General features: G+C 43.4%; 1 protein-coding gene across 2 annotated transcripts in view; it reads left to right on the top strand.

Moving 5' to 3' along the window:
- fbxo15 (F-box protein 15) overlaps window positions 1-10,415 on the top strand; it is a 45,869-nt gene extending 35,454 nt beyond the window's left edge. For both annotated transcript variants that reach the window (XM_072274006.1, XM_072273916.1), the window contains exon 10: window positions 9,132-10,415. In XM_072274006.1, coding sequence (XP_072130107.1) covers window positions 9,132-9,401 — 270 coding nt within the window. In that variant the 3' untranslated portion in view covers window positions 9,402-10,415. The remainder of the gene's footprint in view (window positions 1-9,131) is intronic.
- Window positions 10,416-15,005: the final 4,590 nt, after the last annotated feature.

Raw genomic sequence — 15,005 nt, 5'->3', positions numbered from 1 at the left:
TGAAAGTGGGAGGGGGAGGAGGAGATCCAAAATGATAGGAGAAGACAGGAGGGGGAGGGATGGAGCCAAGAGCTGGACAGTTGATTGGCAAAAGGGATATGAGAGGATCATGGGACAGGAGGCCCAGGGAGAAGGAAAAGGGGCGGGGGGACCCAGAGAATGAGCGGGGGGTATAGTCAGAGGGACAGACGGAGAAAAAGGGGGAGGGGGAGAGAGAGAGAGAGAATATGAGAATGTATGTATATGAATAACGGATAGGGTACGAGGGGGAGGTGGGGCATTAGCGTAAGTTAGAGAAGTCGATGTTCATGCCATCAGGTTGAAGGCTACCCGGACGGAATATAAGGTGTTGTTCCTTCAACCTGAATGTGGCTTCATCTTTACAGTAGAGGAGGCCATGGATAGACATATCAAAATTGGAATAGGAGGTGGAATTAAAATGTGTGGCCACTGGGAGATCCTGCTTTCTCTGGCGGACAGAGCGTAGGTGTTCAGCAAAACAATCTCCCAGTCTGCGTCGGGTCTCGCCAATATATAGAAGGCCACATCAGGAGCACCGGACGCAGTATATCGCCCCAGCCGACTCACAGGTGAAGTGTCGCCTCACCTGGAAGGACTGTCTGGGACCCTGAATGGTGGTATGGGAGGAAGTGTAAGGGCATGTGTAGCACTTGTTCTGCATACAAGGATAAGTGCCAGGAGGGAGATCAGTGGGGAGGGATGGGGGGGATGAATGGACAAGGGAGTCGCGTAGGGAGCGATCCTTGCGGAAAGCAGGGGGGGAGGGAAAGATGTGCTTAGTGGTGGGATCCCGCTGGAGGTGGCGGAAGTTACGGAGAATAATATGTTGGACCCGGAGGCTGGTGGGGTGGTAGGTGAGGACCAGGGGAACCCTATTCCTAGTGGGGTGGCGGGAGGATGGAGTGAGAGCAGATGTACGTGAAATGGGGGAGATGCGTTTGAGAGCAGAGTTGATAGTGGAGGAAGGGAAGCCCCTTTCTTTAAAAAAGGACATCTCCCTCATCCTAGAATGAAGAGCCTCATCCTGAGAGCAGATGCGGCGGAGACGGAGGAATTGCAAAAAGGGGATGGCATTTTTGCAGGCAACAGTGTGAGAAGATGAATAGTCCAGATGGCTGTGAGAGTCAGTAGGCTTATAGTAGACATCAGTAGATAAGCTGTCTCCACAGGTAGAGACAGAAAGATCTAGAAAGGGGAGGGAGGTGTCGGAAATGGACCAGGTAAACTTGAGGGCAGGGTGAAAGTTGTAGGCAAAGTTAATGAAGTCAACGAGCTCAGTATGCGTGCAGGAAGCAGCACCAATGCAGTCATCGATGTAGCAAAGGAAACGTGGAGGACAGATACCAGAATAGGTTTGGAACATAGATTGTTCCACAAAGCCAACAAAAATGCAGGCATAGCTGTGACCCATATGGGTGCCCTTGGCTACACCTTTAGTTTGGAGGAAGTGGGAGGAGCCAAAGGAGAAATTATTAAGAGTAAGGACTAATTCCGCTAGATGGAGCAGAGTGGTGGTAGAGGGGAACTGGTTAAGTCTGGAATCCAAAAAGAAGCAGAGAGGTTTGAGACCTTCCTGATTGGGTATGGAAGTATATAGGGACTGGACATCCATGGTGAAAATAAAGCAGTGGGGGCCAGGGAACTTAAAATCATCGAAAAGTTTAAGGAGCGTGAGAAGTGTCACGAACATAGTAGGAAGGGATTGAACAAGGGGGGATAAAACAGTGTCAAGGTATGCAGAAGTGAGTTCGGTGGGGCAGGAGCAAGCTGAGACAATAGGTCTACCAGGACAGGCAGGTTTGTGGATCTTGGGTAAGAGGTAGAAACGGGAAGTGCGGGATGTGGGAACTGTAAGGTTGGTAGCAGTGGATGGGAGATCCCCTGAGCGGATAAAGTCGGTGATGGTGTGGGAGACAATGGCCTGGTGCTCCTTAGTGGGATCACGATCGAGGGGTAAATAAGAGGAGGTATCCGCGAGTTGTCGCTGTGCCTCGGCAAGGTAGAGGTCAGTACGCCAGACTACAACAGCACCCCCCTTATCGGCGGGTTTATAGTAAGGTTAGGATTAGTGCGGAGGGAGTGGAGAGCAGAGCGTTCGGAAGGTGTGAGGTTGGAATGGGAACAAGGTGCGGTGAAGTCGAGACATTTGATGTTCCGTCGGCTGTCCTTCCAGGTGAGGCGACACTTCACCTGTGAGTCGGCTGGGGTGATATACTGTGTCCGGTGCTCCTGATGTGGCCTTGAATATATTGGTGAGACCCGACGAAGACTGGGAGATGGTTTTGCTGAACACCTACGCTCTGTCCGCCAGAGAAAGCAGGATCTCCCAGTGGCCACACATTTTAATTCCACGTCCCATTCCCATTCTGATATGTCTATCCACGGCCTCCTCTACTGTAAAGATGAAGCCACACTCAGGTTGGAGGAATGACACCTTATATTCTGTCTGGGTAGCCTCCAACCTGATGGCATGAACATTGACTTCTCAAACTTCCGCTAATGCCCCACCTCCCCCTCGTACCCCATCCATTATTTATTTATATACATGCATTCTTTCTCTCTCTCTCCTTTTTCTCCCTCTGTCCCTCTCACTTGCCCATCCTCTGGGTTCTCCCCCCCCCCCCTTTTCTTTGGTCCTGGGCCTCCTGTCCCATGATCCTCTCATATCCCTTTTGCCAATCAACTGTCCAGCTCTTGGCTCCATCCCTCCCCCTCCTGTCTTCTCCTATCATTTCAGATCTCCCCCTCCCTCTCCCACATTCAAATCTCTTACTAGCTGTTCTTTCAGTTAGTCCTGATGAAGGGTCCCGGCCTGAAACGTCAACTGTACCTCTTCCTAGAGATGCTGCCTGGCCTGCTGAGTTCACCAGCAACTTTGATTCCTTGTCTTAGGTCAGTTAGGATCACTACTTTATTTTAAGAATGTGAAATGTCAGAATAAAAGTAGAGAGAATGATTTATTTCAGCTTTTATTTCTTTCATCACTTTCCCAGTGGGTCAGAAGTTTACATACACTATGTTAGTATTTGGTAGCATTGCCTTTAAATTGTTTAGCTTGGGTCAAACGTTTTGGGTAGCCTTCCACAAGCTTCTCGCAGTAAGTTGCTGGAATTTTGTTCCATTCCTCCAGACAGAACTGGTGTAACTGAGTCAGGTTTGTAGGCCTCCTTGCTCACACATGCTTTTTCAGTTCTGCCTACAAGTCTTCTGTCGGATTGAGGTCAGAAAATGGTGTCAAGCCTGGTTCATCCTTGGGAGCAATTTCCACACACCTGAAGGTACCACGTTCATCTGTACAAACAATAACGGGCAAGTATAAACACCATGGGACCACGCAGCCGTCATACCGCTCAGGAAGGAGACACATTCTGTCTCCTGGAGATGAACGTACTTTGGCGCAAAAAGTGCAAGTTAATCCGAGAACAACAGCAAAGGGCCTTGTGAAGATGCTGGAGGAAACAGGTAGACAAGTATCTCTATCCACAGTAAAACAAGTCCTATATCGACATAACCTGAAAGGCTGCTCAGCAAGGAAGAAGCCACTGCTCCAAAACCGCCATAAAAAAGCCAGACTACAGTTTGCAAGTGCACATGGGGACAAAGATCTTACTTTTTGGAGAAATGTCCTCTGGTCTGATGAAACAAAAATTGAACTGTTTGGCCATAATGACCATCGTTATGTTTGGAGGAAAAAGGGTGAAGCTTGCAAGCCGAAGAACACCATCCCAACCGTGAAGCCTGGGGGTGGCAGCATCATGCTGTGGGGGTGCTTTGCTGTAGGAGGAACTGGTGCACTTCACAAAATAGATGGCATCATGTGGATATATTGAAGCAGCATTTCAAGACATCAGCCAGGAAGTTAAAGCTGGGTTGCAAATGGGTCTTCCAAATGGACAATGACCCCAAGCATACCTCCAAAGTTGTGGCAAAATTGCTTAAGGACAACATAGTCAAGGTATTGGAGTGGCCATCACAAAGCCCTGACCTCAGTCCGATAGAAAATTTGTGGGCAGAACTGAAAAAACGTGTGTGAGCAAGGAGGCTTACAAATCTGACTCAGTTACGCCAGTTCTGTCTGGAGGAATGGAACAAAATTCCAGCAACTTTCTGTGAGAAGCTTGTGGAAGGCTACCCAAAATGTTTGACCCAAGTTAAACAATTTAAAGGCAATGCTACCAAATACTAACAAAGTGTATGTAAACTTCTGACCCACTGGGAAAGTGATGAAAGAAATAAAAGCTGAAATAAATCATTCTCTCTACTATTATTCTGACATTTCACATTCTTAAAATAAAGTAGTGATCCTAACTGACCTAAGACAGAGAATGTTTTCTAGGATTAAATGTCAGTAATTGTGAAAAACTGAGTTTAAATGTATTTGGCTAAGGTGTCTGTAAACTTCTGACTTCAACTGTAGGTTCCTGAACAGTTGCCAGAATGTGGGATATAAATTTCACTGGGAAATTGAGAAAAGGGAAATGTAACAACAGTTATGTGGGATTTCAATATGCAGGTAGATTGGCAAAATCTGGTTGGTGCTAGATCCCAAGAGATGGAATTTGTAGAATGCCTAGGAGATGACGTTTTAGAGCAGCTTGTGGTTGAGCCCACTTGGGAAAAGGCAATTCTGGATTGGGTGTTTTATAATGAACCAGATTTGATTAGGGAGTTCAAGGTAAAAGAGACTTTTAGGAGGCAGTGATCATTATATGATAGAATTCACCCTGAAGTTTGAGAGCGAGAGGATAATGTTAGATGTATCATTATTGAAGTGGAGTAAAGGGAATTACAGAGGCATGAGAGAGGAGCTGGCCAAAGTTTAATGGAAGGGGACACAAGCAGGGATGACAGCAGAACTGCAATAGATAGTGTTTCTGGGGGCAATTTGGAAGGGGTGGGATAGATGCATCCCGAAGATGAAATAGTATTCTTAAGGGAGGATGAGGCAACCATGGCCAACAAGGGAAGTCAAAGGCAGCATAAAAGCAAAAAGAGCATATATTATAGAAAAGGTTAGTGAGAAGTTAGAGGATTGAAAAGCTTTTTAAAAACCAACAAAAAGCAACTACAAAAAACATAAGGGAAGAAAAGATGAAATATGAAGATAAGCTAGCCAGTAATATCAAAGAGGCTACCTAAAGTTTTTTTTCCAGATCTATAGAGTGTGAAAGATGGGGGAGAGTGGGTAATGGACCTCTGGAAAAATGATGCTTAAGAGGTAGTAATAAGTTACAAGGCAATGGTGGACAAACTTTTAAGTATTTTGCATCAGTTTTCACTGTTGACTACATTAGCAATATGCCAGAAATTCGAGTGTTGGGGGAAGGAGTGCATTTGCTACTACAGGTTAAGTACCCTTTATCCAAAAATCCAAAATCTGTAAACTTCTGAAATCCGAAAATCTGACATGATGTTACAAATGGAAAATTCCACAAGGTGCTTGGAAGTCTCCCAGGTGATGCACAGGTCTCTGTGTACCACAGACCATTCTGAGAAGTGACTTTGTGTGTAATGAACAGAAGTTGATGAAAAGTGGAAAAACACTTCTTAAAGCGAAAAATGAAGATGGCGATCATGTATTGAAAGAGTGGATTTGTCAGTGTCAGACTGAACGTATGCTGTTTAACTTTATGCTGATCATGAAACAAGCGAAGATCTATCATGACAAGCTAAAAATTAAAGTTAATTGTGAATATTTAGCAGGATGGATAATTGGGCAAAAATTTAAGAAAAGGAATGCATTAAATTTTTGAAGCATTTGCTTATTTATCACGAGGCAGCACAAAGATTCTGTTTGCTAAGATCAACGCAGATGAAAGCCAGACCAAGTCTACAGTGCTGATTGTTTTTATACCTTATATAAAACCTAAAAAATATACAGTGTACTGTATCTTTTTAATCAAAACATGGTATTATAGATGGAGAGTGAAAGCCTGCTGCTGTTTATTGTTGTTCAACAGCTGATTCAGGTTTTCTTCTGATGCTGCTGTGTTGTTTTTGTTACCCTGAAAACATGATATTTTCGTAATATTAATGGTATGTAATAATTTTTACTGTTAAGTACAGATATGTGATGAACAAGTGTGCTCACCAGTAGCACATAAATCCAGAGTTAACAATAATGGTGATCCCAAGCTATCTCGTAATATATCCCAAAATTAGAAAAAAAATCCAGAATATGAAACACTTCTAGCCCCAAGCATTTCAGATGAGGGGTTCTCAACCTATACGAAGGAGAAGTTTCTTGGGAAGCTGAGAGATCCGTAGGTAGGTAAATACCTGGACCAGATGGACTGCATCCCAGATTCTGAAAGAGGTAACTGGAAAGATTGTGAAAGCATTAGTAATGTTCTTTCAAGAATCACTAGATTCTGAAATGGTTCTGGAGGAATGGAAAACTACAAAACCGGCTCCACTTTTTAAGAAAGGAGGGAGGCAGACAGAAGAAAATTATAAGGTATTGCACATGAGGCTGCTGAACAAGGTAAGAATCCAGGGTATTACAGGAAGGACATTAACTTGGATAGAAGATTGGCTGACTGACAGGAGGCAAAGTGCGGGAGTAAAGGACCCTCTTCTTGTTAGCTGTCAGCAACTAGTGGTGTTCCACAGGGGTTAATGTTGGACAGATTCTTTTTACGTTATATGTCCAACGATTTGGATGAAGGCTTTGTGGCCAAGTTTGCTGATGATTTGAAGTTGGGTGGAGGGGCAGATAGTGTTGATGAAGCAGGGAGGCTGCAGAAGGACTTGGATTGGGAGAATAGACAAAGTGGCAGAAGTGGAATATAGTGTAGGGAAGTGTATGGTCATGCATTTTGGTAGAAGGAATAAAACTGTAGATTTGAGAGTCCTCATGCAGGATTCCCTCAAGGCTAACTTACAGGTTTGATCAGTGGTGAGGAAGGCAAATGCAATGTTAATTCATTTTGAGAGTACTATAATATAAAAGCAAGGCTGTAATGCTGAGGTTTATAAGACATTGGTCAGACTACATTTTTATAGTATTGTGAGCACTTCTGGGCCCTTTATCTAACAAAAGATGTGCTGACATTGGAGAGGTTCCAGAGGAGGTTCCTGAGAATGATTCCAGGAATAAAAGGGTTAATGCATGAGGAGCGTTGATGACTCTGAGTCTGTACTCACTGGATTTTTGAAGAATGGGGGACGGGTGGATCTTATTGAAACCTATCTAAGGCTACGTCCACACTAGACCGGATAATTTTGAAAACACCGTTTTCAAGTAAAAACGACAGGCGTCCACGCCAAGCATTTTCCAAAATATCTCCGTCCACATTAGAATGGATATTTGGGCGAATCTCCTACTGGGCATGCGCAGGACACAGAAAACAAGCGAAGAGGAAACGGTATACTTGGTGTGCGTTTGTCCAATTACAGACTAGAAAAACTTCAAAGGAATTGCTGTTGGCTCTCACGCAGGAGGACTTAAAACTAAAAAAAACGAATACTGGAGCGTATGGAGGCAACCGACAGGGAGCTCACGGACAGTATGACTCGGCTGATGACGAACATTGAAAAACTCCCTCTGTTGCATTAATAAAGCACCTTGTTAAATGTATAAAACATGTCTACATCAGTGTTATCTTGTATTTCCATACAATGTTATATTAGGCTGTTACACATCTATTGTCAGAGAAGTACTTGCATAAATAGGTAAACCACCTTCGTACAAGCAAGGACAGAAAACAGGGCAAAGTGAGTATACTTATTTATTCAGTAAGCTATGGGTCAAAGTATTTGGTGAGCACACTTCTAAGTCTTCTGGCTTCAGTCTTGTTGCCATCTGTTCTGAAATTGTTAGGTTGTGTGGGTAGGTTGCGCTCAAGAAAACAGTGAAATGCCGTGCTGCCGCCATCTGTTCCTGCATGTCATGACAGCGTTTTTAAATAGTCAAAAAAGCTCAGTTTACAATTTAACACTCACGCTGTTCACACCGATTGCGCCTTATAACAGCCGCCTGGCAGTGCTTGTGCAGTACCAAGCAGAAACAGAAAAAGCATTGTTGTTGTGGTGTTGTCATGACAGCATTTTTAAATATCTCCGTTTACCCAGTCCACACTACAACGCGCAACAATCGTTTTCAAATTTACACACTCTGGAGAGTGTTAGAAAAGCTCCATTTTTGGGGGATGAAAACGCCGTTTCAATGTGGACAGAGGGTCAAAACGAAGAGAAAAAGCTTTGTTTTCAAAATTATCCAGCGTAGTGTGGACATAGCCTAATATTGAAAGGCCTAGATAGAGTAGATGCGCAGAAGATATTCCCTATAGTGGGTGAGTCTAGGACGTCCATTTAGAACAGCGATGTAAAGGAATTTCTTTAGCCAGAAGGTGATGAATCTGTGCAATTCATTTCCACAGATGACAGTGGAGGCCAAGTCATTGAGTATATTTAAAACAGTGGTTCATAGGTTCTTGGTTAGTAGGGTATCAAAGTTTTGGGGAGAAGACAGGAGAATGAGGCTAAGAGGGGAAATGAATCGGCCAAGATGGAATGGTGGAACAGACTTGGTGGGCCAAATGGCCTAAATCTGCTCCTATGTCTTTCAATCTATTATAGTCTAACTGTCTTTGATTTTCAGACTGAGCAATGGCATGTACATAGCTGCCAAGGTCTGAAGCTATATTCCAGTTCATGCTCAGATCCTTCATGGAAAATAAAAGGGACACTGGACATGGAAATTTTAGATTTACATGATGCTCTCAGAATTTTTGCAGTGTAAAATGTAGTGATCTAAGTTTCCCATTGTATGGCAAAATGCAAGCTGATTATTGTTATGGTATGGGAAAAATATTATTATATTGTCCGTTGTAGCAAGATTTGATTTTATTGCAATGTTATTTAGCACTACTTCAAAAGATCATACTGCATTCTTTTAGAGGAGCTCAGCAGGTCAAGCAGCATCTATGGAGAGGAAACAGCAGTCAACAATTCAGGCAAAGACCCCGATGAAGAGTCTCAGCTCAAAACGTCAACTGTTTATTCCTCTCCATAGATGCTGCCTGACCTGCTGAGTTCCTCCAACATTTTCTGTGTGTTGCTCTGGATTTCCGCAATCTAACAAATCTCTTTACTGCATTGTTTTTCAGCATTGTTGCTTGATGGATGTGACTGTTTTGGATGAAGCAGAAAAGCCATTCTGGTGTGTTAGCTCGCCTGTGGCTTTGCAGACAGTTCCTGCATCTGACATAAGATACAGATATCTGGGCAAGAGGCAGACAATTGACTACAAGGATCATGAAGGAAAAGTTCATATGGAATTAATGTGGTTGGAAGACGAACGACAATATTACGTGGTCAATCTTGTTCTTTACTTCACTGTTGAAAAAGTTAATGCCTGGTTTGCAACAAGTTACTAATTCAATGCATTAATATCTATACGATAGCCTTCAGAAAATGATTGCTCCATGCATGTGGCAACATGTATGAATCATAATGCTGTATTGAGGCTTCCAGTGTTAAACGTTATTTTGGAAAATCTTATTTGATTATGACCCTAGTAATTGGATTTTTGCCTTATACCCTCCTTCCTAAAGGGTTACTTTCCTTTAAAGACACTTACTGAGATTGATTGCTTCCTTACACCTGACAATACTTTTCCACCACTCAAGTTGCAGGGTATGGTTGTCTGCTGAAACTTTGTTCCATTAACAAAATTATGACCCCATCTGGAAGGATCCCAGTTCTCTTTCAAGGTTGATCTGCCTTTCTTTGCATCTGTGGCAGTGTCAGGAAAGAAGGATGGCTTACTTTGTTTTTGCAAAATGACTCTGGTGCTGTTAATCTTGCTCCAATTCATTATTTGCACAGAATTCATCTTGTTACATTAACTTGTATCTTCTTGTCGTGCCCATTGGCACATTAGAAATGTTCTCTCACAATGACACTTTTATTAAATACAGAAGATTTAAGCATTGTTAATAATTGAAATAGGCTAATTTGCAAATTTTTGACTGGTGTTTTTGTGTTCTAAATTTTTGAAGCAACTGTATGGGTTGACACCAAAGTTTAAATATTAAATTACACTAATTTCAGAAAGCACTACAGTGGGCTTTGCTTTACTGTAGGGCATAATAGTTAAAGGCTAGAAGTTGCGTTAGTGCCTCAGGCTACCATAAAGCTATCTGAGCCATATTTCAAGGTTTACAAATTGTTTGAGAATCTGCATGAAGGTGTAGCTTGCATGTTGAATTTTTGAGCTGTTGTATACATTTAGTAAAGAGGTTCCATTAAACATTAAAAGCAGTTGAAGTATGTCACACATTCCTTTGTCTATATGCAGAAAATTGTGTGGCCTCATCATTTTCTAACTCAAACTAATTTCTTTGAAACTGGGGTTACATCAAACAACTCAAAAATAATTTAAAAGGATACGGAAAGTCCATAAATTATGTAGATGTGTGGAAAATGAATAAAATGCATTTCAAAGAATTTTAATTACAAAATATATACCCCTGTCATTTATATATTAGGTTAATTTATAGTGCAACTACAACCATGTGAAGATAGTCATAGTCATACTTTATTGATCCCGGGGGAAATTGTTTTTTGTTACAGTTGCACCATAAATAATTAAATAGTAATGAAACCATAAATAGTTAAATAGTAATATGTAAATTATGCCAGGAAATAAGTCCAGGATCAGCCTATTGGCTCAGGGTGTCTGACCCTCCAAGGGAGGAGTTGTAAAGTTTGATGGCCGCAGGCAGGAATGACTTCTTATGACGCTCTGTGTTGCATCTCGGTGGAATGAGTCTCTGGCTGAATGTACTCCTGTGCCCACCCAGTACATTATGTAGTAGATGGGGGACATTGACCAAGATGGCATGCAACTTGGACAGCATCCCTTTTTCAGACACCACCGTGAGAGAGTCCAGTTCCATCCCCACAACATCACCGGCCTTACGAACGAATTTGTTGATTCTGTTGGTGTCTGCTACCCTCAGCCTGCTGCCCCAGCACACAACAGCAAACATAATCGCACTGGTCACCACAGACTCGTAGAACATCTTCAGCATCGTCCAGCAGATGTTAAAGGACCTCAGTCTCCTCAGGAAATAGAGACGGCTCTGACCCTTCTTGTAGACAGCCTCAGTGTTCTTTGACCAGTCCAGTCAGATCTACTGAGCAGGAAACTTGGCTACTGACAATTTCCTCCTCCCACCAACCAACCAACCAACCAACCCTTGAGGAAATGTTTCCTTGTAGAGAGAAATGTCTTATACAGTAAGTTAAAACTTTAAAAGATAGTCTTTTATATCATAGACAATAGATCTAAACTCTTCTATGTACTTTTTTCTTTCCCCTGTCTGAGACTGGTAGTGATAGGTGGAACTAGGTATATAAAGAAGAAAATAGGCAGAGAGAGCTGGGTGGGGAAAGTGTAAATGGTAGGTGGAGCTTGATGAAAGAGGGATGAAGGGCACATGGATCCAGGTGGGGGAGGGGATAGGAACAGTGAATGAAGGGAGAAACTCCCATTGATGGTAGGTGAGGGGTGAAGTGTAGAAGGGTGATGAGTTGGGGAGAGGTAAAGAACAAATGAGGAGATCAAGGAGGGAATGACATTGGGTGGACTGGTGGGAGTTGGATAGGGCCATGGGGGAAGTGGGGCTACCTGAAGCTGCAGATTGACGGGGCTAAACAGAACACGAGGCGCTGTTCTAGTTTGCATTTGGCCTCTCCCTGGCAGTGCACCAGGGCATTGGAAATTACATTCCCGCAATGGCCATATGGGGCGGAGCATGGGTGCTCTGCAAAGTGCCTACTGCATGCTTGATTTCACTGACGTAGGGGGGGGTATTGTCATGAGCCCTGAATACAGTCAATCAAAGGAGGTAAACATGAATCTTTGCCTCACGTGGAAGGACTGTTGGGTTCCTGGATAGTGCTGAGGGAGGTGGTGTAAGGACAAGTGTTGCCCCTCCTGTGGTTGCAGGGGAAAGTGCAAGGGGTATGGGGAGGGTCTAGGCAGGAAGGGATGAGCAGCCGAGGGAGTTGCAGAGAGAGTGGTCCTGGATAGGCAAGGAAAGGAGGCTCATACTAGCAGAATGTAGGGTTGATGGCAGGATTCTTGGTGTTGTGGAGGGACAGAGGGATCTTTGGGTCGACAGCACTAGATCGAAGTTGCTGCACATGTTGATAGGGTTATTAAAGCGTCTGCTGTGTTGGCCTCCGCTACGAGGTAATATTGTAGCTCTGTAAAACCATGCTTAGATCACACTTGCAATATTGTGTACTGCTCTGGTCGCCACTTTATAGGAAGGATGTTGAAACTCTAGAGAGAATGCAGAAGAGACTTACCAGGATGCTGCCCAGTCTAGAGAGCAATCCATATGAGGACCGGTTGAGTGAGCCAGGGCTTTTCTCTTTGGAGTGAAGAAGGATGAGAGGTGAATTATTAGAGGTGTGTAAGATGATAAAAGGCATAGATTGAGTGGACAGTCAGAAACTTCCCTGGGTGGAAATGATTAATATGAGAGGACATAATTTTAAGGTGATTGGCAAAAGTGTGGGGGGGGGGGTGTGGATATCAGAGGTAAGTTTACACAGAGGGTGGTGAGTGTGTGGAATGCCCCGCCAGGGTGCTGGTCGAGGCTGACACACTTGGAGAATTTAAGAAACTCTTAGATAGGGACATGTATGGCAGAAAAGTGGAGGACTATGTAGGAGAGAAGGATGAGATTGATCTTGAAATGTTAGCACAACATCATAGGCTGTGTTCTGTTAATAGAAGCCAAAGGGATTGGCAAAGGATGGTGTGCTAGGTGCAGAAGGTGATGGGGTGAAAGAGGATTGGGGGGGACTCCATCTCTGTTCAGGAGACACAAGAGACTGCAGGTACTGAGATCTAGATCACAAAATAAGCAGCTGGAAGAATTCAGAAGATCAGGCAGCATCTATACAGTGAAATGGACAGTCAACATTTTGCGTCGAGACCCTTCATCTGAATTGCTAGCTGAAGAGTTGAATGCCCTTTCCTCCCACAAATTCTGCTTCACCCTACTTTAGATGCTTGTTTTTGCTCTATCTCTGTTTTATCTGTAGAGAGGATGGGTGAGAATAGATATGTGGGAAATACAAGAAGGACGTGAGGGGTTCATCGATTATGTGAGAGGGGAAGTCACATTTCAGAAGTCCTTGGGTGGAGCAAATGTGGTGGAGACAGCAAAACTGATAGACAGGGATGGCATCCTTGCAGAAGCATGGTTATCTGAGGTACAGTCAAGGTAGCTGTAGGAGTCCCAAGGTTTATGGTAGATATCAGTGAATAATTTGTCTTCTGAGATAGAGATGGAAAGATCTAGAAAAGGAAGAGAAGTGTCAGATGTAGCCCAGGTTAACTTGAGGACTTCTAAGTTGATGGCAAATGTGATAAAATTGACAAGTTCTGCATGACTGCCAGAAACAGCAACAAAACAGTAATTAGTGTTGTGGCGAAGGGTGCTAGAATAGATACGGAACAGGGACAGGATTGCCTATAGCTAAGACTTTGATTTGGAAAAGGCGGGAAGAATCGAAAAGAGTGGGAAAGTTTATCCTTCAAACAAGCTTTTTTTGTAGCTGGTTCTGTATTTTAGCGTTGGTTCTGTATTTTAGCGTTGGTTCTGTATTTTAGCTCATGTTTAACAAATGAATTATTTTGGGATTGAATTGGTAAAAAATAATGGCATCCATTAGACTTGCGAGACCATGGATCTGCACCGGAAAGTCTTCACTCTCCAGGGCGCAGGCCTGGGCAAGGTTGTATGGAAGACCAGCAGTTGCCCATGCTGCAAGTCTCCCCTCTCCACGACACCGATGTTGTCCAAGGGAAGGGCAAGGGCCGATACAGCTTGGCACCAGTGTCATCGCACAGAACTGTGTGGTTAAGTGCCTTGCTCAAGGACACAACACATTGCCTCGGCTGGGGTTCGAACTCACGACCTTCAGATCGCTAGTTGAATGCCTTAACCACCTGGCCACATGCCCACACAATTGGTAAAAAGGTATCTAGATTAATGTCAGTTGTTATGAGAAAATCTTCTATGGTGACCCCGCATTGTTGTTTTATCACTAATATTTGATCCATTGTAATTAGGCTCCTCTACATGAAGGCAGTGGTGCTATGCTCTGTACTTGGCATTCGTTGAACAAGGCTTCAGTGTCTTCCAGATCAGAATCAAAATCAGAAGTTCTTGGCTTGAGGAAATTGAAAAACAGCTAAACTGGCAAGAAAATGACAAATGCATTGATATTTCTATTTCCAAAACCTATGGTGGGGGGTGGGGGGGGGGTGAGATTAATCGTAAAGTACTACAACATAAAAACAGGCCCTTCGGCCCTTCTAGTATGTAGCAAACCATTAATCTGCCTAGCCCCATCGACATGCGGTTTGTAACATACTCCCCTCCCATCTATGTAGCTGGCCAAATTTCTCTTAAATGTTGAGATTTTACCTGCATCCACCACTTGTGCTGGCAGTTTGTTCCACACTTTCAACACCCTCTGACTGAAGAAGCCCTCCCCCACCTCTTGTTCCCCTTAATCATTTCACCTTTCACCCTTAACCCAAGATCTCTAGTTGTAGTCTCATCCAACCTCGGTGGAAAAAACCTGCTTCCCCATCGGTCTTCTATGTTTTAGCACATAAAGACGAAACCTGTTCAACCTTTCCCTCTTACTCAGGTCCTCATGTCCCAGCAATATTCTTGTAAATGTTCTCTGCATTCTTTCAAACTTATTTACATCTTTCCTATAGGTCAGTGACAAAAACTTCACACAATAATCCAAATTAGGCCTCACCAGTGTCTTATACAATTTCAACATAGCATCCCAACTCCCGTACTCAATACATTGATTTATGAAGGCCAATATGCAAAACCCATCTTTATAACCCTCTCTACATGTGCCACCACTTTCAATTAATTATAAACCTCTATTGCCAAATCCCTTTGTTCTACTGCAGTACTCAGTGCCCTACC

Source organism: Mobula birostris, chromosome 1 (genome assembly GCF_030028105.1).
Source record: "Mobula birostris isolate sMobBir1 chromosome 1, sMobBir1.hap1, whole genome shotgun sequence".
NCBI classification, from domain to species: domain Eukaryota; kingdom Metazoa; phylum Chordata; class Chondrichthyes; order Myliobatiformes; family Myliobatidae; genus Mobula; species Mobula birostris.
This window is presented reverse-complemented; position numbering and strand designations above follow the sequence as displayed.